Source organism: Colius striatus, chromosome 11 (genome assembly GCF_028858725.1).
Source record: "Colius striatus isolate bColStr4 chromosome 11, bColStr4.1.hap1, whole genome shotgun sequence".
Lineage (NCBI taxonomy): Eukaryota > Metazoa > Chordata > Aves > Coliiformes > Coliidae > Colius > Colius striatus.
In genome coordinates this window covers 19321129-19345976 of record NC_084769.1, presented here as the reverse complement: position 1 = coordinate 19345976, position 24848 = coordinate 19321129, and the positions used below count along the sequence as shown (strand labels likewise).

At 36.4% G+C, this 24848-nt stretch overlaps 1 protein-coding gene across 1 annotated transcript; it reads left to right on the top strand.

Annotated features, from left to right (window-relative positions):
• The first annotated feature begins 12789 nt into the window (after positions 1-12789).
• On the top strand, positions 12790-20427 carry GCG (glucagon). Its single transcript, XM_010204875.2, has 6 exons — positions 12790-12890; positions 13290-13451; positions 15422-15475; positions 17066-17203; positions 19343-19486; positions 20403-20427. Exons 1-6 carry the CDS (start codon positions 12793-12795, stop codon positions 20425-20427), a joined length of 621 nt encoding a protein of 206 aa, XP_010203177.1. The 5' UTR covers positions 12790-12792.
• Positions 20428-24848: the final 4421 nt, after the last annotated feature.

Genomic DNA, 24848 nt, shown 5'->3' with positions numbered 1-24848 from the left:
TTTGGCACATTTAACACCTGTTTGATAGAAAAAAAATAAAATGAGAATGTAAAATGTCACATGTTCATGCCATCTTGCTTAAACTTGTATTCTGCAATCCAAAGATAGATGGTCCATTGCAAAAGCACACTGACAGATGAATATGCTTGCATTTCTTAACTGCAACTGTAAAGTGGGAAAGGACAAAGAAAGCAGTGCAACTACATAATTAGCATCCTAACAAGAACCAATTTCTCAGAATTTGTTACGAGTTTCTTGGTAACAAAATCCAAGCAGGGATAGAAACACGCAATATTTAAAGTTGAAGTTTCGATAATTATTGAGAATATTGAATACTGTGTTAAAATTTTATTCAACTCTTATTTGAAACCTTGATTCTGCAAAACTCTCAGTGTTCAGGTTTAAATGTGAAAGCAGGACATTCATAGTAGCTATTTTATCCCTGAGTTTTCTCCCTGTATTTAGAATATGTGAGCCATATTAGCCTGGTTTTAATCTCTAATCATCACCTCAGCGTTCAAATTAATCTCAATGTCATTGATCCCAGACTGAAGGGAAAAGATCAAAGGATTACATAGGCTTTCTTTGCTTTGTTTCCAATGAAACTATTTTAGAGAAATGCTAGAGGCTAATAATCATTGGAATACTTGTATCCTTTTGATTAGTAATTAAGTCAGTCCTGTCATAATATGAGAATAAGAAAAAGATAATTGGCAAGAGATCCATCGAAATGATTCTCAGGTCACTTATTTAAAAAATTCTGAGTTAGCCTTCTTCATAAGAAGTGTGGCCTGTCTAACATAGAGTCTCCTCCCTGCTATTAGCAAGTGAGAGTACAAAAGTGAGAATACAAATAACCTGAAAAGATTGTGGAGTAGCCTTCCCACAAAGCAGTCTGCTTCCTAGCTCTCAGTCAGACATCACTTGCTGCTTCTTTGTGGAAAAGCAAGAGATTTCATCTGACCCGCTTGACAAAAACATGGGGTTTAGCCAAAATCATTAAAACGTGGAAGTGATTTGCTATGTAACAGCTTCCTTCGTTTTGTTAATGGCAATATCAAATCTGATTTTCCACACATGAGAACATTCCTCAGACACATCTTTATGTAAATGTAGTTGCCAAGCTGTTTGTAATGGTTAAATTATACTTTGATGGGAATTCTTCAGAAAATACTCAATTAGTTCAGGTTTTTTTGGAAATGCTGCCAATTACGTGACGTTAATGAGCTTTTTGTTGGTAATGTAATTAAAATTCAACTGCTATAATGGTTAAAGGAAAAAATTATAGCTCTAAGAAACTTAACATTAAGCAAATATAACATGAAGTGGGGCTAATTAGATGTTGATGATATGGTCCTATGTGCAGTCACTGCACACAACAGTAGTCACAGTAATGTGGTTATTTTACAAATACAAAATACAATTCAGTTGAAATTAGTGAGATTTAATTCTCAATTTCTTATATTGATATAACATCACAAAAAACATTGCAAAATTGTGGTGAAAGATAGAAAAATCAAGCTCTGATCCCAGATGATTAAAGGTTTTAGACATCTGAATACATTGATGGGAACTTAGAGCAATTTTCAAACAAAAAAAGCATTGTATCAACCTCACGTAAATATCAATATATTATCTTTAAATTTCTGCGGCTTTATTTTACTTTTGAAAATCCTGTAAGCTCTGGAAATTTGGCCAAATAAATTGGCCCTTTGTGGATAGTGTAAGTAATAAAGTTACTCTACCCACAGGTCCGTAGTCAGTAGCCTCTGGAAGTATTTGGAATAAAGGACATTTCAGGAAAATGTATCAAAACAGCAAAAGTTACCTCCTTCCCAAGGGATGCACTAGCTGTTACATTATTAATCTACCCTTATATCTGTTTGTTTCCCAAGGCAATTTGTTTCCTAAGTACACATTTTCCAAACTGTCCACCATTTACCTTGGCTTGTAGGAGGCAGTTGTGGGGATAAAACAGGAGAAAAAAAACGTAAGTGCACCATGCTGCTTTCAGTTTCGCTTCATTGTTTTTCGTGTGGCTAATTTACTTGCCTTACACAATGTTCTTACCAAAGGATGAGAATATGTCTTCAGCAGAGTATGATATTTACACTGAGTTGATGGAATAATGTCTAACCTGAAAGCTTTATGATTGAGCAACTAAATATTTTGACGACATGAGGGAAAATGTCCTAGGATGCTGTGAGTATGCTCTTAAAGCCATACACATTGAATTGCTGGCCTGCACTAATAGAAAGATAACGTTGCAGTCATTCATTAGGAATGGTTCAGAGCACTTCAAACCTACCATCACACTATCACAGAGTGAGTGGGGTTAGATGGGAACTTTGGAGGTCATCTTGTTCCAACTCCCTGTTCAAGCAAGGCCACCTAAAGCTGGTAGCACAGGCTTATATCCTCACGGTTTCCAAATATCTTAAAGGATGGAGACTCCACAGCCTCTCTGGGTCACCTCTGCCAGTGCTCAGTCACCCTCAGAGTAAAAATGTTTTTCCGTATGTTCAGACAGAGCCTTCTGTGTTTCACTGTGGCTGTTGCCTCTTGTTCTGTCTCTGGGTGCTACTGAAAAGAGCTCAGCTCATTCTTCTTTACACTGTCCTTTCAGATGTTTATATCCAGTGATAAGATCCTCCTAAGACTTTTCTTCTCTAGAAAGAGAACTTTTTCCATTCTACATTGCTGTCTACAATCCCAATCCATGTTATAAGCATCACCAAAAACATTCACTGGGTAGTTATTTGCCCCAAAATTTAGCCTACAGTACAAACTCTTCTGTAGCAGAGCTTCAACACAGCTCAAGGTGGAAGGGCTTGTCCTGAGAAACTGAGCTGAAGCTAATAAAAATAAGTTTAAGGATTAGCCTCATATGAATAAAATGTAGATATATAGCTATACTGCAGACACAGAATATTGCAGATGTAAGAGCCAACATCAGGACACAACTTATTAAGAAACTAAGAAATTATATTTTTTATTACTGGACTTTCTAAGCTCACTAATGCATATCCTCAAAGTTTTGCTTCCCACTTTCAAATGTTTTAGAGGATCTAGTTTTCAGAAAATGCTAAGCACTTTCTGCTTTTCTTTTCTCTTTTGGGTAAGATTCTTACACTTCAGATACCCAAATATACCATATCAGACAATAACAGTCTTCAAATAGACAAGCGTCTGAAGACAGGACATAATTGTTCTGAGTAGATAGGCCCTTGAAAAATAGCCTCAGATAGACTTATTTACAAGCCAGTTTGTACTATGAATCCTGTTGAGCTTTAACAAAATAAAGCTAGAGCTGCAAAGGAAAAAACTACTTTATTCTAGGGACTGAAGTGTACATAAATAGTAGAAAACCACCAGTTCCACTCCAAGTCATTAATTCTCCAGCACATATTTTCATCAGCTTCCTCATTCATGCTGTGCATGTTGTACATAACAATGAACATGCAAACTTCCTATCTCAAATGTGAAGCTACATCCTTTGCATCACTTGGGATTAGTGCAGCTGCAAAGAAGAAAAGACCTGAAGAGAAAACCAAGTATAATCCCAGCCAGGCTCCAGAATATGGTTAGCATTATACTCATTTTACTCAGATATCAAGTCAAATTCAGACTACATTCAATACTTTCCAGTTTGACAGTCAGTTCCAATTACAAGGCACAGCTGTTTAGAACATTTTATAGAGTCATTTGAAGGCTCTATATTTAATCTGAATAATTCATAGTATTTGCTAACAGCATTTGGTATTACTTTCAATTATGAACATTGTCTTCTCAGAATGTAAAGTAACTAGTACATACTTGGCCAGCTCTTCTACTTGCGCAAATTGATGCAGCTCCATTGACTTCAAATGGAGTGATTCCAAATTATGTGAGTAGATAGTGTGGGCTAAAGCATAGTTACAATAGCTCTCTTTCCTGAGGTTCAAATCCATTGGCAACTATGGCAGCAAGTGTGCTGTAGGAAGGTCTAGACACCCTAAATTAACCCTCCATTACAAAAAGCCATTCTTGCCCTCCAAAGTGTAGCTGTGGAGTTGTACACACACACACGCACACAGCTGGTGTTATGTATGTTCACACATGTATGTATGTAACACAACACATACGTTTGATGTTTGCATGTGTTTACACATATATTCTTCCTGATCATGTTGCACTCATCCTCAGAAGGGGAATACAGGGCTCTTTTGGTTGATTATCACGTGGCAAGGATAAGGAAAATAAAAGGGTTGCACATCCCAAACCCTGAAGTCGTGGTTGACAATTTAGGCTGGACACAATGCTTCTGTCCAATGAATAGGATGTGGGCCTGTAGTCGCACCTCAAGATATATCCTCTTCCCTCGCATGTTCTTTAGATACATAATGGATAATTAGAATAATATCATAACAATAAATATTTAAAAGATAATTCCACAGAAAAATGTCAGAGTTTCACTTTCTTGAAAGCATTTGTTAGGGATTTTTTTCTTATGAAAGTCAGCAACTTCCCAATTCATTAACATGTTCAAATCTTGACAATTTATAATTTTTAACTATTTTTTTTCTTGCACCAACAGTTAAAGAGTTCAGAGAAACATCCTATAAAATTATGATAGAGTATGCTAGCTAGTTATAACAAATACATTAGTGCTATTTTTCTGGGAAAAAAAAATCCACATCAACTGGAATTGTCACTGATAGAGCATCAGGTTTGTTGGGCAGTTGGTAAGAAATCTCTTTCTCATTTTACCTCTTCTGTAACTTTTCCTACAGATTTTTTTTTTTTGTCCAGGGAGCACAGTACATTGTCCTTAATAGCAGCCATTACCTGGTGCTGAGATGATGTTGCAGGAAACTTTAATCAACACAAAATACAGTGAACTCAAGTTACAGATTTTTTAATGACTCCAAGTGAATCATTAAAAACATGAAGATGAAACCTTCCTGAGGGCAGATCACTTTTAGTTTCTATCTCATATGTGAACTATAATATAGAGGAGAGTGAGGTTACTTGACTTTTGCCAAAAGGTGCCATTTAACTATTATATTTTACAATGTGAGAGGAAAAATCTGAGCATATATGCACGTTTCATACACATTACAATTTCCTACTTCTGTTTGGTAACTTTTGTTTACTGTGCAAACATTACTGTGTAATATACATTACTATAGATTTAGTTATGGCAACAGAAGGTTGCAAGGTGCTTGATGGCAGTTCACTTCTTTCCTGTACTTTTTATTGTCTGTTTATCACTTGAAAAACAAATAATCAGTCACCTCCTAGATGCTAGATGACCTGTTAGATGATATAGCCTGTGTAACAACCTGCCCAATCAGGTGCACTGAGCTGCTCTGTCTCATATATTTTTTGATTAAATCATCCTTCTGTAAACAAGGAACTTTATCTGACACAAGAACACAACCAGAGCTAAAGAAAAAGAAAAGAACTGCCTGTTTTCTGGAGGAGATTATATTGTATTACATTCTATATGGCCTGTTTAGAAAGCTATGCATCTTTAACTCAACATGTAGTGAGATAATTTTCTGTAGCAATTCATTTCAGCAAGTTTGTGTCATCCTACTGTAAATAAAGGTCTAAACGGCCCTTCTCTCACCATCTGCCGTCCTGTCGGGGTACTGCAGGGCCGGGCAGCCCGCAGCCTCCCGCAGGAGTCACAAAGATGAGCACACTCATGGGGGGACAGTGCTTTCTAATACTTAGTGCTTAAACTGTCATTTTGCATCCTCCATATAACCTTGAGAAAGTTTAAATAGCAAACTAAAAATATAACTCTGAGACAACGATGTGAAATTGGAATCTCATGAAAATAAGTAGATTGTGGGTATAAGGTTGTTTGCAGGTTTGTTTTGGCTCTTTTGGCACTGTGTCTTAGCTGTTGCACACTTGTTTGCCTAGAAAAGGCTGGTATATGGAGATGGTACTTCTGGTCCTTCCAAATAAATAAAAAAAAAAATCTGAAAAGCCAAGTTTGATAAATACGTATGCAACTTTGTGTATCCCGTGCCAATCAATGACTGGGAATCCATGAATTGTAATGGATGTAAAAAATACAATTAGGAGCAGGAAGAAAGACAACACAGGAAAGAGAACATGTGGAAAAGAGGAAGAAAGAAGTAGTAATTAAAAAGGAGAGTAACAAAAAGGTAAAATTAGGTTTTCAGAAATGACTGAAGGTATAAACAGAAGGCAGTGATGAGAGCAATAGAAGCTATGCTCCTAAGTTTTCAGCAGCAGCATTAATAGACATTTCCATTGCAAATTACAAAAATGGACTATGAATTTCAGTAGACAGATCTAAGAGCAGAGAAAAAATAACATTAACACACACAAAAAATATATTTACAGTTGATTATGTGGACTGTGTAGTGAGACTTGATGTTTCATTCAACCTGTACTGTGGCACCACAACAAGATATCTAGGACAGAGCTCTAGGAAGGATCCATTAAATTTTGTTTGCCACTAGGCTTATTAAATGATACACTGCCTCAATTGTATCATATGGTCTACGGCAGTCTGTCTATGGTCAGCCTGCAGAAAATTACCTCATTGGAGATTTTTTGCTGGCTTCACAGAGCAGTGTTAGAGGAAATAAGAAGGTTTGCTCTAATATGTATGCTTTGTGCCACAAATTAGACCATGGGCCACTCTAGACTGGAACATAGGCTGTCATTAATGTTCAGTGAGATATCCACTGTGATTCCTGACCCTTCTGTCTACTAAGCAGAATTGAAACTCAAGGTGGAGTCTTTCATATTTAATGTGTCTCCTGGACTGCCTGACACCTCCATATGTAATGATCACATTTCATTTTTTGTGTCTTTTGGCATTTTACAAGGGATTATCATGATGTACGAAAAAGTTTGTTAAGGAAAACTTCTTCAGAAATTTCTTGAACGGCTATGTCTCACTTGTTGCTTCATAATCAGGATAAAAGATCCTACATATACCTGACTGGCAGGGTTCCTCATCTGCCAGGGCCATTAACAAGCTTTGTGTCAATCTCTCCTACCTGAACACAGTCTTTGGCAATGCTGCCCCACTGGGAACAGTTGCATAGAACATACACAGCTACAAAGCTCAAATCTATTTTGGTTTTTGGATTTATTTTCCTTGTAGGGAATGGAAACATGAGCCAAAGGCTTATCCTGAATCAATCTATAGGACACTGTGTTAAACCTAGTTTGTAATGAATGTTTTGCATACAATTCTCAAGTGCCTATGAATTTTCATACAGTAGAATTTACAAATTTGGCATTTTACATCTAAGAGAAATCAAATCTTTTTGATAAATTTGACCTCTGCTAGGCTTTGCACAGTCAGTAGCCATCACTGCACTACTTCACATCTCTTCATGTTCATTATATTGGTACAAGATTATTTGAAAAATCATTCAAGAGCTTTGAAGCAGTTGGTTATTGTTAACAGTGTATTAAATTTATAAACTTTGTTTTAAAATTTTGATGCTATATTGATGTTGACAGGACAGGGGTTCTAAATGTTAAATGTGGCAAATCAGAAGTTGGAGAAATTGCTGCCTTAATCCCAGGCACATTTAGCCCACTGTTTGTCATCCTAATGCCCTTCTGTTTGATATTTACTTCTTTGGACATTGCTACCTCACTCCTTTTGCAAATCCATGTTAGCATTGATGTCATAAAGTAAGCAGAATGAATGTGTGAAATTGCTTGTAAAATTATCAAATGAAATGAATAGCAAATATGATTACTTTTTTTTTAAAGTTGAATAAGGAAACTGTCAGCAATGATGCACTCTCGTAATGCTTACTAGAGCTGAACAGTATACATATAAAGTCTGTGCAAAAGAGGCAGCTACTCAGATCTCAGGATCCTCAAGGCTTGCCATAGTCCCAGAAGACAGAGTGGCAGCTCTTTCTCCAACTGCCACATAACACTTCAAAGTATAAAAAGGTAAGATTCATATGAACTAATTGTACAATTTGCTTGAGAAAGCTGAGTGAATTATCTGAATTGTATTACCGAAAGTTTGCAAGAGGTGCGGGATCTTTCAGCAAATAGGTGTTTTCTTCTGTGGTTATACTCATTAATGTTTGGAGTTAATGACATCATCATATAAATCTTTTAATGTATTGAATTAGTTCAACAGTGAATATGCTGAAAATGGAAATTAACTGAGTTGCAGAAGCAACTGAAAGAAGATAAAGCAGAAGAACATGAAAGAAATACATTGTAGTAAGAATTTAAATGTGAGATACATAATTACTGATTTTTTAAATTATTATTTCCTTTGGTATTTTCTGTAGAGCTATTTAATGAACAGGAGATTTAAAATATTCACTCTTTTTAGGTACTGCATTGATATGAATCAACAGGGGTTGAATTAGGAGAATGCAAACAAATTCAGGGTTTATATAAACACCGATTTCCAACTGTCCAAGATAAATTGTCACTTCATCTCCCTGCTTTTAGATCAGCTTGGCTCAAGCAGCTATTATTTTCATACTACTGTAAGAACTGAAAAAACAAATTTATAGCACAAAAGTAAAAATTAAAGACTTTCAATTGTTACTGTGGTTATTGTATGAAAATTAATTTAGACTTCCATCCTACCATGGATTAACTTAGACTGGTTATATTTTACAGAACTTTCCACAAGGCATTAAAGCATGGCAGTTAAATTAGACGTAAATTACACCTACCTGAAAAAGTAATTTATTTATAATTAGAAATAATTGTTATTTGCAAACAGTTTTGTGTCAATAGAAATTATTTTATTCATTCATACATTTTTGTATGAAAATATTCCCTTTTTTACTACTGCAAGTCCATCATTTATATTTTTTAACTGGAAGTAGATACAAACCTGTCTTTTGAAATATGATTTTTTGGAATCTCCATTAAATTAAGACAAATAAGTAAAGTAAACATAAGTAAAAAAGACATCTGCAACAGAATGAATTGGAAAACAAGGCAAAAACAAGTTGATCCCTATACATTCTAATAAGTTTCCAATAAAGATTTGAGAGACGTATTTGTTACATACTTTCTAGTGGTTCAAATCTGTTAAGTTTTTCATCTACAAATAGAAAGAAATTAAAACATTTCCACTAGTCTAAAATGCATAGCAACAAAATCTCTGTGTAAGATTAGCCTTGGTTTTTCTGAACCTGGACAATGAGATTGCATGGTTTTATCAGTATCTACTAATGACCTAAATAACTCAGAGCAAATAAAACCTTTCTTCTGATCAGGAAATTAATTAATTAACAGGAATAAACTAAGCAAATATTATTTTTCTTTACAAAACCTGTATATGTTCTCAAGAATAAAATAACATTTTCTTCTTTAAAAACTGTAGCATCTTTAACTTGCCAAAATCTGCTTTTGCTGGTTTGAGTTATAAATAGCAAGTAATAAATATTGTACAAACAAAATTGATTCTAAATTTTGACATTTGAAGGAACTTTCAAATGAAAGAGCTTTCAAAAGTGCTTATTTTATTAATAAGGTTTCTCTTACTTGGTAACTGTATTAACTTCAAAAACTGCATTTATGTCTCTTTCTTTTTAGTAATCCCCCAGATTTTGATTCTCAAAAACTTAGAAGCTAAACATGCACTTAACTTCAAACATATTCTTAAGGCATAAAGTAACCAACAGCACTGATCACATCTGAAAGTTGTATAGGACTGAGGCATAAGAGTTAGATCCAAGCTATTTTGAAATCACTGAAAATCCAGTTATTGACTACAATGAGCTTTTTTTTTTTTAAGAAAACAAATTTGATATGAAAGAATAGCTTTTGGTGTCTGATGTTACTATAAGGAGGCTACCATAATGACTAGACTATTTCTTTCCTTCCACCTCAATGACTTAGGTTTATGTCTAATTTGTTTCATAGTTTAACAAAGCTACAGGCAGGTATGAACTAATTTTCTCTAGTTTTTCAGGTTAAGTGAAAACATACCAAGTTGCTCTAATGCCATCAAGCAGGACAAATTCACCTACATGTGGTGCAATAGCCAAACTTTATTTGGTGTCCAGGTTAACACATTTACAGCCAGATTAGCTAGCATGGAGATCACTACAGTGCAATCAAACTACTTCTGTGACCAGAGCAGCGTCAGCTCCCAAAGAATAAGCAGAGCTTTTGTTCTATTGTTGGAAGGCTATGAAACAGGAAATTATGCATTCTTAGGGATAAACATTGGATGTCAGTGTTGCACCGCCAAATTACAGTTCCAAATGAAGGAGTGAAAAGAGAGCTCAGTACTATAGCTGGGGTTATAATAGGTCTGACTACATAGCCACTACGGTATTTGTTGGTACTGTAGCAGGATATATGCAAGTGTATGAATTACATCTCCTATATCAGGATATTACAGAGGGCAGAAAACAGCATCCATACACACATTTCATCAGAAAAAATGAGCAACACTGGCAGTGGTTTCTTGTGGAGAGAGATTCGAATTGACTCCATTGCTTAATAATACAATCCCTCAGAAATTTACATTCATCAATTGATTTTACTGGGTTTGACTAAGATTTTGATTGCCTTAAACATTTTGATACTGACACTGAGGTTTTCAAGTAAAATATTTCTATTATTCATTAAAATTCTCTTTAAAATTAGGCCTCTCAAAGTACCAGGCATTCCTCCTAGCCATATGTAAAATGCCTGCCAACAATCAAGCTTTGCATCTCCAACTATAATTCATTTTGCAATACATGAAAGAAACAGATTTCCTAAAAAATCTGTTCTGAAGCTGGACAGACTGCTGGGGCAGAGTAGAACTCCTACAGCAGTAAGGTTCTTGATGCAGGAGTTTACTTTGTAAGACATGTTCATACAGCCACCCCTTTTGCACTGCTCAGTACAGAGCAAACTCTCAGTCTCAAGGCACAGTTATCTGCACCTTCTCTCCACACCTTCTCAAATTTCTTACTGATTCCTCCAGGTCATCATATATTTAAATTCAGCCTATTGTGACAGGGCATTAGAATAGAGAATAGATAAGTTTTCTCTCAAACTGCCTTATTTTATAAATCATTGAACTTCAACAAATAACTTTTCCATGGGAGCCAGGGGAGCTGAGTGCAGATTGCACATAGTGGAGAGGGTGTGTTTCTCCTGGGTCTGTCTTTGTCACCTGCCACTTCAGTGCACTCATTTTTGCTATTTCCCTTTGTTTTCCAGGCTGTAATATAAACTTCCATAGGAAAGTGTCATGAATGGCAGAAGGGCTCTTTCAAATACACAAATATCAGTCCAAGTACATGATGAAATTATTTCCAGTGACATTTTGCTGATGTGAACTCATTGCAACTTCTGTTGCTTTACAGCAGATTAATTTTGTGATCCATACTGATTTTAAAGTTAGAATTAATGAGCATTTAGCCACTGAATGAATGGCATCTTTGATTTCTTTGTTAAGGTCAAAAGAGCCTAACCACATTTTAAATTCACTTCCTTTCCTGTACATTGATTCTGTAAATGTAAGTGATCTAAAATAATTTAAACTAAGCAATATATACTAGTTGATATTTTGGAATTAGATTTCATTCCCTGTTTATGCAAAGCACTTCTGAGTGTATTTCTATTCATAGTCCCTTTTGCACAAGGTTTTATGAGCCTAAAATGAGTAACATTTCTTTGTTCAACAGAGTTTGTCCTATAGGAAAACACGTATCAACAGACTAATACTACTACATTAAATAATGAAAACTGTAGCACACATAATTAGGGGATTAGAGCGTGCCTTATCCCCATTCACTAGAAGTCCTAACTAAAGTAAACCAGTCACTAATGCAAGTATGGGAATCACAGATTGGCTGCAGATCACCAAAGCGTGTGTAGAGTCTGTAATGCTCTCATATACATTGAGTAATCTCCCACTAATGTCAATGAGAGTGGTCAAGTTATTAACAGTGTGCGTGGTGATGTCACAGACAATAACGTAGCCATTTCTGTTACATGGTTGAAGCCAATAGACTGACCTATTGCAGTAAGAATTACATCTGAGAGGCAATATTTTCTATTTTGATTTATTACCATTAATATGAAGTATATGCCCCATCTCTTGTATATCCTATATAGCCCCATAATGGAAGCCCCTAAGCTGCAATGAAGTATTATGTCAATAGTGCAAGAAGCAAAACTTGACATATGATGTCATGAATTAAAAACAAGCCAGTGTATGGTTTGGTGATTGGTTTTTCCCTAAGGAGCCACATCTATAAATCATTATTAAGTCCAGAGGTCTACTGCTACAATATCTGTTGTTCCAAAACCAACTTTTAAAAGAGGGGGTGGAAGGCCCAAAGGAAAGAACGCAGAGCCACTAATGTGACAATATTCTTGACAGAGATTTGCTTTGTTTTGTTCTCTAGTGAATGAGTCAGGAAAAAAAATAAAAGTCATTGCATTACACTAGCTTTGCAATGAAACAATATTATAGAAGCAGATCTCATGCATGCCATCAGTAGACACAGAGGAAAGGAGATACAGACCTTTATCTTCATATTACAAAAGAAAGTGAGGATGCAGTTGCTCTCAGGTCATCTTGCATTCTAGAGCAGAAGCTACAGTCTAAAGATGAGAACAGAAACCATATTTTTTTAAGGCCTACCCAAAGCACTAGAGTCTCTATCCACTGACCATGGATCCTCATCTCATGGGGTGTCAATATCATTAATTTAGATCAGCATTAAGGATGTCTCTTTTTGGTGGAATTGATTCAGATGTATGTAAAGATTATTACATTTTTCTTTGTTACTTCTGTTTTGACAGGCAATGAAAATGAAAAGTGCTTATTTTGTTGCTGGGCTCCTTTTAATGATAGTTCAAGGCAGCTGGCAAAATCCTCTTCAGGATACAGAAGAAAAATCAAGGTAAATTCTTTAGATCAAACTTCTAGAAACACTTCACTTGAATCTTGTTTTCTTATAGTTTGAAGCAAAACATACCATTACTTGAAGATAGGGTTTTTCCATACTATTACACAGTACTTAAACTACCTTGAGAATTGACATAAGTGTTTAATATTGTAAAGGATAGCACAGAAGGTTTTGGTATTACAAACAATAGCTGCATGTGTTAGCCAAGAAGACCTTGTAATTGTGCAGCATGCAATCTGCTATGTTGATTCATTTTACTAGCCAGCTAGTGATCAATATGTCACTTGCTTTTACTTTGTGAGAATACAAAATAGTATTTTCCAAAGAAAAGTCAATGCACCTGTATTATATGTCATAACCGTTGCCAATTAACAAATTCTAAACTTTGCACAGATCATTCAAAGCTTCCCAGTCTGAACCATTAGATGAATCTAGACAGCTGAATGAAGTGAAACGTCACTCACAAGGCACATTCACCAGTGATTACAGCAAGTACTTGGACACTAGAAGAGCTCAGGACTTTGTGCAATGGCTAATGAGCACCAAAAGAAATGGGTAAGCATTTTGATCATATTGCTATAGATCTCCATATACAGAAATGACAAAAAATTTAGCTGAATTCAGCTTCTTGACTCCCAGCTTCCCATCACAGACTGTGTATAATCTTCAAACAAGTAAAGAACTGTGGTAGTTTGACCTTGGCTGGATGCCAGGTGCCCACCACACCGCTCTATCCCCCACCTCCTCAGCAAGCCAGGGAGGGGAGAAAATAAGATGGGAGTCTTGTGGGTTGAGATAAAACCAATTTAATAAAGAAACAGCAAAGCCAAGTGTGCGGGAAGCAAAGCAAAAAGCAGATAAAGCTGTTACTCTCTACTTCCCATCAGCAGCGATGTCCGGTCACCTCCTGTGAAACAGGGCTTCAGTATGCATAGCGGTTGCTTTGGGAAGGCCAAAAATGAATCTTGCCTCCCCTTCCTGCTCCTCTCCCCCAGTTCATATGACTGAGCTGATGTCATATGGTATGGAATATCTCCTTGGTCAGCCTGGGTCAGCTGTTCTGGCCGTGGTCCCTCCCAAGACTGTGCTCACCCACAGCTATTGGTGAAGGTGGGGGAAGGAATGCTGGAGGGACAGCCCTGATGTGGTGCAAGCAGTAGTCATAATATTGATACCAACAGTAAGCACAGCACTGCAAGAGCTGCTGTGGAAAATCACTGCCGTCCCAGACCCACTACAAGAACTTACTAAAATTTTTGTATAACATTAAACTGTTGATAAAAATGGGGACTATATGCAAAATTGGCTAAGAAGGTCAGTGGCATCCTGGGATGCATCAAGAAGAGTGTTGCCAGCAGGTCGAGGGAGGTTCTCCCACTCTACTCTGCCCTGGTGAGGCCTCATCTGGAGTCCTGTGTCCAGTTCTGGGCTCCTCAGCTCAAGAGGGACAGGGAACTGCTGGAGAGAGTCCAGCACAGGGCCAGCAAGATGATCAGGGGAATGGAACATCTTTCATATGAGGAAAGGCTGCAGGAACTGGGGCTGTTTAGTCTGGAGAAGAGGAGAATGAGGGGAGATCTTATTAACATTTATAAATATCTAAAGGGTGGGTGTCAAGAGGTTGGGACAAACCTTTTCTCTATAGTAGATAGTAACAGGACAAGGGGTAATGGGATGAAGCTGGAACACAAAAAGTTCCACTTAAACATAAGAAAAAACTCATTCACCATGAGGGTGACAGAGGGGCACAGGCTGCCCAGAGGGGTTGTGAAGTCTCCTTCCCTGGAGGTCTTCAAGACCCACCTGGACATGTTCCTATGCGACCTGATTTGGTGACCCTGCTTCTGCAGGGGGGTTGGACTAGATGATCTCTAAAGGTCCCTTCCAACCCCTACCATTCTATGATTCTATGATTCTACCAAAATAAGTCAAAATTATTTTAATAAATCAAGTGTAGTATCAATATCATTCCTGATATGCCACCTAAAAAGACTATTTCAGCTTGTTTGGGACAACAGGAAGAAGATAAGTAAATATAATGTGAAGATCTCAGCCATTAAGCCTTAATAAAACTTTCCGATCCATGGATGTTACAATCTTGAAGCTTCATTTATTAAAAGGGAGCTAAGGTTTAAGTTCTATTGACCGGATACTTTACCAGTATGACAAGTATACTGTTAAAGCATGAGTTGGCATGTTTTTTGAAAGCACACTTTTATTAAACACAAGCTAGCAAGCTAAGAGCAAGATTAATGTAAAAGCATGTAAGTTTGTGCCCTGTGTTCTAGAGAAGATGTGTCAATGGAATCCCAAAAATTTTATATTCATGCTTTCCAATCCCCGTGAAAGTCTTTGAAGTATAAAGTAATGATTTCTAGATATTATATTAACTTAAATTCATAAACCTATCAGTCACGGTTATTTATCATAGTATTTAAATAACAGCCACTAAAATCTTATCAGCTTGTGAATGCTCTGCAATGTACTGGTAATAATGATCTAATGATTGTGGAATTCCTTTGCAGTCAACAAGGACAGGAGGACAAAGAAAATGACAAGCTTCTGGACCAGCTCTCAAGGTATTCTAGTTGTCATAACTTGTTACTCAAAAACAGTTTGAGGTCATTTCCCATTAAACAAGAAATAACACAAGTAGGTTTCTTTACAATGTTACCATAGTCCAAGAAAATATCTCGTGTCTGTTTTTTATAAAGAAAGAGGAAATGTCTCTGTTATTTTTTTTCCTACACCTGTGTTCCCTAGCTATGTCCAACGGTTTCAAGGAATGCAACGTGATGAGTGCAGACTTCAGGAAAGGACATTCCAAGTAACAAAGGAGAATAGAGAGTAAGATAAAAAGGAAATCTTGGTACAGAACAAGGCTGAAGCAAAGCAATGCATTATGTCAAGGAAAAGAAAACCAGCAAGAAGATTAATGAAAGGGAAATATCCAGGCACCAATTTGCAAAGAGCTAATAAAGGACAAAACAATCCTCAGCCCTAAGCATTTGGCCCCAGTGCTACATAAGCCACTCATTACAGGAAAGGAGAACACAAGACCTGATGGAGACCAGAGCTTTGTTTCTTGACAGTGTTTTTGGGAGAGGGTTGGGGGAATTCCAAATTTGAAGCTCATAAAACAGAAAACCAACATTTTTGCAAAACAGATTGAAGTATCTGTTTGTTCTTCCTTTTGTCAAAAATTCCAAAGAGGATATCCTGGATCACACAGATCCTTCCTTCAAAACACTGTCAACATCAGCAACAAATCTGAAATCATGTTTCAGCTTCAATGAAACAGCATATTTCAATAAAATTAAGGTTTCATTAAAAATGTCCTGAACAAGTCTAGGTAGCATGCTGATGAAAAGTGCAGAGGCTACTAAATTGGGGGGAATACTGAAATCCCAAGACAAAAAAAAATAATAGAAAGAGCTAGAGGCCCAGAGAATTGGTTGTAAATTAGCAAATTCTGAATTATAAATACTAGGGAACTTATTTGTGGAAAATATTTCATAAGATGTCTACTTCTCAGTGCAGTTTGCCTTCCTAAGGGCCAACATGGCATAGTTTTGTACTATATCAGAGAAAGAAGCACAATGAGGTTTAGGGAGGAAGAAAATAATTGCCTTTATTAAGCTGGAGGTGACCAAACTTGAAATTGTTCCATGACTATCACTCAGTCAGAATGATGACTAAAAGGGTGTTCACAAAACAATTAAAAATCTAAATTCAAAAGGAAATAAGCCTGATCAATTTGGCTAAGAAATAATGAAGATGAAGGTAGGAGTGGTGGCTTAATGCAAGTTTTTACATTCACACAGAAGGTAACAAAAAGTATGTCAGTAAAATACAATGCAGTCTGTGATTCTGTGACCATGGCTGATTAATCTAGCAGATCATTCCAATGTAACTGTATTTGCCTCCAGCACCTGATTTGATTTGTTCAGAACTAGTTCAGGTATCTCTGCATAGCACAGACAAAGCCTTCAGAATTGAAAGGTACCAAGAAAAATAAAACATCAAGCGTAATTTGAGAAGCAAAGAATCCTCCTCTCCCTAATAATAAATGCTAGCATGGTGGGTGGGAAATAGAAATCAACAAATTGCAAAGCAAAGAAAATTAAGTCCTTGTGTAGTCTGCTCTTAAAGCATTGCTCTTCTTTCAGCAATGCAATCTCTAAGCGTCATGCTGAGTTCGAGAGACATGCTGAAGGCACCTACACCAGTGATATCACCTCGTATTTGGAAGGTCAAGCTGCCAAAGAGTTCATTGCTTGGTTAGTGAATGGACGAGGAAGAAGAGAGTAAGAATCCATCCATTCCTATAATTAAATTTTACCTTGCTTTTGGGGTTAGAAATCAAGTCTGATGAAACCTTGATGTGTTTTTGATCCTTCTTGCTGTACTTTCTGTTTTTCTTTTGTAATAGAAGATATTCTGTGGGTGTTAGACTAACACTTTAAATTATTAAGTTCAAGTACAGATTGAAACAAACCTGTTCAGTATGCTGTTACACTCTAAAAGGTCAACTTATGTTTAAAGTCAACAGATCTAAAACGAAACCAGACTCTCCTCTACCACCTTTCCCCCTTCACATAACATTGCTTACAGTTTCCTTAACTATCACTGAAATGATTCAAGTCAGTATCATCTTAAATTTCTTTCTCTTTTTTCCCCTTTCATAATCAATCCTTTCCTCTGCAATATTTCCAAGATTAATTTTTTCCCAGCTGTATTCCATGTGCTAGTGATCATTCCCAGCAGTTAGTGATTACTTCCTTTCCTCTTCTCATGCTCCACAATGTCTCCCCAAGTTGCTGCTGCCAAAAAACCTATCATTTCCTACAACCATGATGTTATTTTCCTTTCCTCTGCTCCTCTTGCTATGGTTCAGGCTCTCCTAGATGCAGTGCTCCACAGTTTTGATCTTACCCATGTCTCTGATTTCTTTCAACTATCATCACATTCTCTGCGTACTCATGGCAAATTTCTCAGGCTTATTCATTTCATCTACTCACTCACAACTTTACCTCTCTTTTTTGTTATAGTCTTACACTTAGAATGGCCTTACCTTTAATTTCCCTATATTTCCAACTCTACGTGGTTAGGAGCTACACCATGCACATGCCACTGCCCACCTTTTGACTGTTCTGTACTTATTTGTACTTTAGACTGTAAGCTCTTCGGGGCAGGGAATTCAGTTAATCCTCTGATTATACATTCTACCAGCTGTAAAGTACTATGTAAGTCTCTCGCACTATATAACAATAATAAATAACAATAACAATAAAATATAACCTGTAAGACAAGATCGTGTGTTGTAGTCAAGGAAGACTAAATAGGTAAAAGTAAATTTTGCAAATAATTACGATTTCCTGGGGAAAAAAAAAAAAAAAAAGAGTTAAATCAAGGAGGTCAGCTATTTAGGAAAGCGAAAGGCTGTTTCCACTTCATAGTGATGTTCAAATTTGCAGTCCTTTTTCTGTCATGTTTTATATTCATGAGCAGATAGGGTATTTTGGTATCTACAAGAGAGAGTTTACAACCTCACTGTGATGAACAGAGCTTAGGAACCTAGATGAACAATTAAATGTAGACTGCCCTTCTCTTCCTAATGTTTAGGATTTGTGGTCAAACTTGCATATAACCTTCTCTGAAACTATTGCATGAAAAGAACTAGTTTGCCTATCACTGGTCCCAGAGCGCAGGTTGTATCAGTGTATCAGCCCACCTTACTGCAATTCATTAAAATCTTCGTGCATTTGATGGGATGAAACAAGAGAAGAAAGTTTCCTTAACCAGGCCCTTGGTGTAACAGTATTCCAATGGTCCAAAAATGATAGAACAAGAATCAGGATCTGATTCCAAATATACAATGCAAATATACAGCAAACAAGCACATAGATTTTATACAGGTATTGTAATTGTTATTTTAATCCACTGAAAAAGTTGCTACTTTTAATCCAAAAAAGTTATGCAATCTAATTTTAACTATATAACTAGGAGTTGCCCATTGGAAAAAATAATGTATGAAAAATTGACTATAATGTTTTAGTGGTGATATTTCCTAAATAATGATTCCTAGTAAGTCTGCTGTGAGTTTTATTGATGCCTAGTCTACTTGGCACAGACATTGCACACTAATAGATGTTTCTGTTCAGATGGCTTTCTCAAAAAATGCTAGAGAGGAATTTAGACTCACCTGAAAGAATAGTCCTCATCTGGTACAGGGAGACTTCTGTGCTTTATTCTGTTGTTAAAATAATGCCTCAAAAGATGTTCTGATACACATCGTGCTGTGCTGAGCCATCACATCATGCTCAACTCTTAACTCCTTAAAATCACAGGAAATGTGCAGTGTATTAGAATCCTATAATGAGGCCCTTCTAAACTCTTTGTTTATTTTGATCTGCAAATTGTTTGATAATTTCTTCCCTTTGAAGTTTCCCAGACAAAGCTCTTGTGGATGAACAAATGGGCCGAAGACATGCAGATGGCACTTTCACAAGTGATATCAACAAAGTCCTTGATGACATGGCTGCCAAAGAGTTCCTAAAGTGGCTGATTAACACAAAAGTTACCCAAAGGTGCCTAGATTTTGACTGTGTTATTCTTAAAATACTGGGGGTTCAAATGTATTTGTGACACAGGGAAAATACTGCTAATTTTTCTCTTAGCTGTTGACATACCTATAACAATGTTACAAACTGCTGCAGACAGTTCTGAACTAGGATAAGCCACTAAACAGAACTCATTCCAAATATAGTTTGTAGTTAGCATCAGTAGTGAACCTACTGAATAGTTTTGTATTTAACCTGAGGGAAGTTTTGCCACTGAATGTTACCAGGAGTGAGCTCATAATAATTAAATTACTGAAAAATAAAACCCCCTTTGCATGGGCATTATAAAATCAGAAACATTTATTGGTAAAATCACATCAAATTGATTACCCTTTAAATATAAAAATATGATATAAAACACTACCTTCAATTGTGGCTCATCATTAGCGAATAGCATACTGTAAGCTGAGCTCCTGATAGCTAAACTATTCAAAAACATTGCTTTGGAATTCCTGTATATAGGCAAATGCAGTTGGAAAAGCAACATTTTCTATCTGAGCTCCATGAACAGGTTAATTATTTAATTTAATTAATTACCCAAAATAACTAATTGATCTTGGAAATCTGAAACAAGCAATACTGTTGGTATTTAGAAATGATAGTTAAAATACACTTTTTAATAACATTTTAATATTTTTGTGTTTGTAGCTCATCATTGGAACAAATAATTTAGGAAAATAATCTATTAGAAAATGTTAAAAAGCTTTTCCTTTAGGAATAACTGTTTTCAATTTGTTATTAGAGAAACGAGTTGAAGGGTCTGTGGAACTAACATCTGCTAACTCTTAAAGAGAAAAAATATGTTCCACACACACTTCATAAATCTTGGGAGATTTGTAATGTGTCCTAATTGCTGACGTGTTTTGTTGTAATTTTTTTTCAGGGACCTTTTGGAAGAATACCAGTAAAAATGGATAATGAAAATGGGACAAAGATCTTCATTGCATCAACTGCCTGTTATTAAGAGATTCCAAAATCTGTATTCTGCATTTACATTGGGTGTTACAAAGCTATGTCACCTTGCATGCCAGGAAATAATTGTACTATAGTTTAGTGTTGCCAAAGGTTTATCTATGGAAAACCTCTTGTCTAAGGGTCGGTTACCTTAACAACTTTAAGACTATGAAAGTTCCATATCTTCATATTTTCCATGTATTAGGACTGAAGTAACTCCCTTTATATTTAATGATAAAATTATTTTTCTAAAAAGTTGACTTCTGCACACATAAGATTCAATCACCAATTATATGTATTATTTGTAAGGGGCTAGCAGTTACAAAAGCCTGAGAAGCGAATATCCCTCTTAAAACCTTTGTTATAAAAAGGCTAAGCTTTAAGGATATTGAATGATAGCCTTAAATAAATTTTTTCAAGCTTCTTTTCTGTTGGCTTTACATGTGTATATGTCTTGTGCCTCTTTGCACTCCATTTCATTTTATTCTAAAATTTTAGTGTCACTGAGATCTTGGAAGTGGTTTGTTTGGAATGATAAAACAAACTCAACATTTTGTTTTGTCACATTTTCTCCATAATGATTCTTAGAAAAGACCTGTGTGAACTTTGAATTATATTTAGTTGAAAAAGAAATCATGTAAGATGAAGCCAGAGGGGCAAACAAGACTGACTAGACAAGTATTCTTCATTAGCATAAACTCTTGTTTCTCAGCAAAAGCAGATGACAGCTTTGAGAAATATTAAGTGCAATATAGTCCATCAGTAGTGGAAACTGATACACAAATTCTTCAAATTTTACAAGATTTTCAAGGAAAACCAATTCAAATGGCCCTGGGGGCACTCTGATCTGTATTGTACTCTTCTTCCTTCTTCTGAGAACCAGATTGTCCATCATCTCTTACATTTAGTAGCACTTTACTGTAACTTACTGTCATTTCAGTAACCTGTGCCTTCTCCATTATGGTGACAGAACATTTTGCTTGCAGATCTCAGTTTATCTACCAATCCAAGCTATTATAGTCTCAGCTGGACAGGGCATGTTTTTTTGTTGATATGGTAGCAGCTGCAACTCTCAAATAGATGCAGGTGCTGTCATGCACCTCTTCTGATGACTCCCCAGACCCCCTTTTCTCCCCTTGATATAATAGCAATATGCCAGGTATCTCTATTAAAATGTCCTAAAGGGCATTAATATGGTTTAAGAGAAAGCCAATGGGTTTAGCAAACATCTAGTTGATGTGAAGCAAGAGCATTGATTAATCAGAATTAGCACCTACAATTTTTGCTAGGAATAACTAGCATTGGTTTGTGTTTCATTTGATTTTTGAAGGCATCTGAAACTTTCACTGACAGGCCAGAATTTCTGGAAAAACAAGATTACATTGTTCTCCTAAAGTGCTACGGGAAGCACTATTCTGTAATTTCAGATCAGGACTGATAATATCCAACTTGGCATCTGAAACAGCTTCTTCACAGCAACAGAAAGCTGTTCTAACATCCTGCCTTTAAATGACTAAAACTCAGTAGAGCCTGGTGCTAAAAAAAATCATCACGGAATCCAAAATACCACTGGAGATTAAAAATGGATGGGAGGAAAGAATGAATATGTATTTGTTGCATTTCATCCCATTTGTATACAGTGGTTTGGTTCCTATGCTTCTGAAACATTCAGTTATACACAGTTGGCTCCATATGGCCCGGGCTGAAATGGTACAGTTAACTCTTCTACTTACATAGACTAAACAATTACCTTTAAAATGTTTTATTCCACTCTGTCCAGGACATTTAGTGCTCTAAAGGACAGGATTCCTGAGTTACAAGGAATATTCAGTGTATTTGAGCTATGAAAATACTGTTTTTCCACATTTTTACAAATTATATGCTTTTAGGAACAGAGAGGTAGAAATTATTTTTTCACAGTTGTGCAGCTTGTCTGGAACATAGCAAAAATATTTAACCTCTAATTTTCTGAGTCCCAAGCTAGTGCAAAAACCACCTTTTATTCAGAAGTGAGTTGAAGTTGAGCATGTTCCAGAAGTTCCAAACACATGTTTTAGCTCAACAGGACTTAAATATCCTGAAATCACAGAGCAAGTCCATATGGGATTTAAAAAACAGGGGGGGGGGGAAAAAGAGAGAGAAAAGAGGTGTGTGCTGGGTATTTTTTATACATGCTAGGAGAAATTCAAGGAATGGTAAAAACACATGGAGGAATAAGTAGCTGTCACTTCTTTAAAGAAGTGTCTTTATACTAGACAATAGCTACCCATGTCTGCAGGCTGAGAGAGGTCAGAATAGCTGCAGCATTCAAGCCTAAGGAAAACTCCTATTGATGTTTTAATCTTAATTTTGTGCTCTAGTAAAGCACCAATATGATTCCAGGCCTTACATGCTGCAAGTGGTATGTTGGTAGAGAAATTTAGGAGCCGAGTGGCCTGAAGATTCCTTTGAAATAATAGATGGTTTTCAAAGTCTTCAGGCAATGGAACAACAGCTGTCAATTATGTTGACTGCTTTCACTCTGCTGCTGGTGCTTATGAGAGGGGGCTTCAATTTGCTCTTGGCAAATAAAGGAAAGGAAGCAGGACTGCTTAAGAGGGTCATGCTCAGGAGCATGTTTCTGCACTATCTACAGGGCTACACTCTGATCCACTCTCAGAAACATCAATCTTCTTTCCAGACAAGGCCACAACTGTTTACTAAAACCTGCTTATTAAAATCACATGCCCTGGTGTGTATGAGGAGTCTTGGCTGGCATGCTATAAAAGATGGCACTGTTGTGATATCCCTCTGCACCTGATGTGAGTTTTAAGCCTACAAAAGTTAGGGTATGGGTACCATCTTACTTGAAATACACTGTAAATGTATCATAGATGCAGTTTATGGTGCATAAACTTTTTTTTTACTTTGTTTCCATTCACTCTGTGCTGACTTCTATTAGAAATCTGAACCTTATACCTTCTTTAAGTTGTATGAAAACAATACCACTGGCCCAGACATGTTGACTGTATTGTGTATGTGCAACATGTGACCTGATCAAGGGGAACCTGCTTTAGCAAGGGGTCAGGCTGGATGATCTCTAGAGGTCCCTTCCAACCCCAACCATCCTGTGGTTCTATTATTCTGCAGTTCCATATTCCATGAACTCGTGCGTATGAGTCCTCTGTGTATTTGCATATGTGCTGCCTAGAAACTTCTAGGCGGCCTTACATTAAAAATTGTTCCCAATATTATCTCCTTTATTAACTGTATTTTATATGCTGAGTGTGCAGCACCCTTCCCCTTCTACTCTATTTACTAAATGTCTGGAAAAAATAAGCACATTGAAGGAAAACAAGACAACTAATTGACATTAACATAATAAAAATGAACATAAATGTGAGATACTCTAAGCATTCAATTGTGCTCAGAGGACATGTGGCAAGAATCTTCAGTTGTCAGGAAATTAATTTTATAAACAAAAATACATGAACTTGAAAGAACTGAATGACAGACATACGAAACAGTTGTCCCAACACCATAACCACAGAAAGCAGGGGGTTTTCTCCTTTGCTTTCCTCATTTACAGTTACCAATCTCTCCACAGTCCTCTCAAACAAAGCCAGTGTAATGAATTACAAAACTGCCCTTATGCTATTTCAGCCTCAAAATGAAAAAAAAAAAACAAACCAAACCCAGAAGAAAATCTTTCTGAAGAAACTCAGACATTTTGAATACACTTGTTATCAGAAGACACATTTAGGCAAGAAGAACTTGAATACTCTTCATTGCTAATAGTTCTGCTTTCTCTTCTCACAGTACCTTTGAATGAGTCACTGAATTGGTATAAAACCTTCTCTAGCACAGGTTTTTGTCTCCTGCAGCGACATATTGAGGCATCTGAAACACACTAGTGCACCTGTAGACTGTATACATTTTAGTTGCAAGCAATAATAATTTTTGTTGTTGTTGTTCTGCAGACAAAGCTTCTGTTTTCCATGTTTCCTGTTTGACTCACAATCATAAAAATACATATAACAAAGTCTTGAGTTCCACTGAGGACAGAAGTCCAAAGGAGACCTCACAGCAGAGTGGTCCACTAAGTGTTTGGGAAAGCCACACTTCAGGCTGAAAGCTGTATTTTGTTTCTCTCTAGTAAGTAGTTCTTCTTAAACACACAACATCTAGAAATACTTTTGTGTTCACTATACAATATGATGAACAGCTATGGCTTCCCACATTTTATTGTGTAGCAGCCACTGCTAGATATTCATTTCTTTAATCTCTTGGTTTCATATTAATACATATCTGATTTCAAAAGAACACTATAATATAAAGTAACTTGAAATATTTATGTGGAGCAACTTCGTAAGGCTCAGGATATCTACAAAAGGCA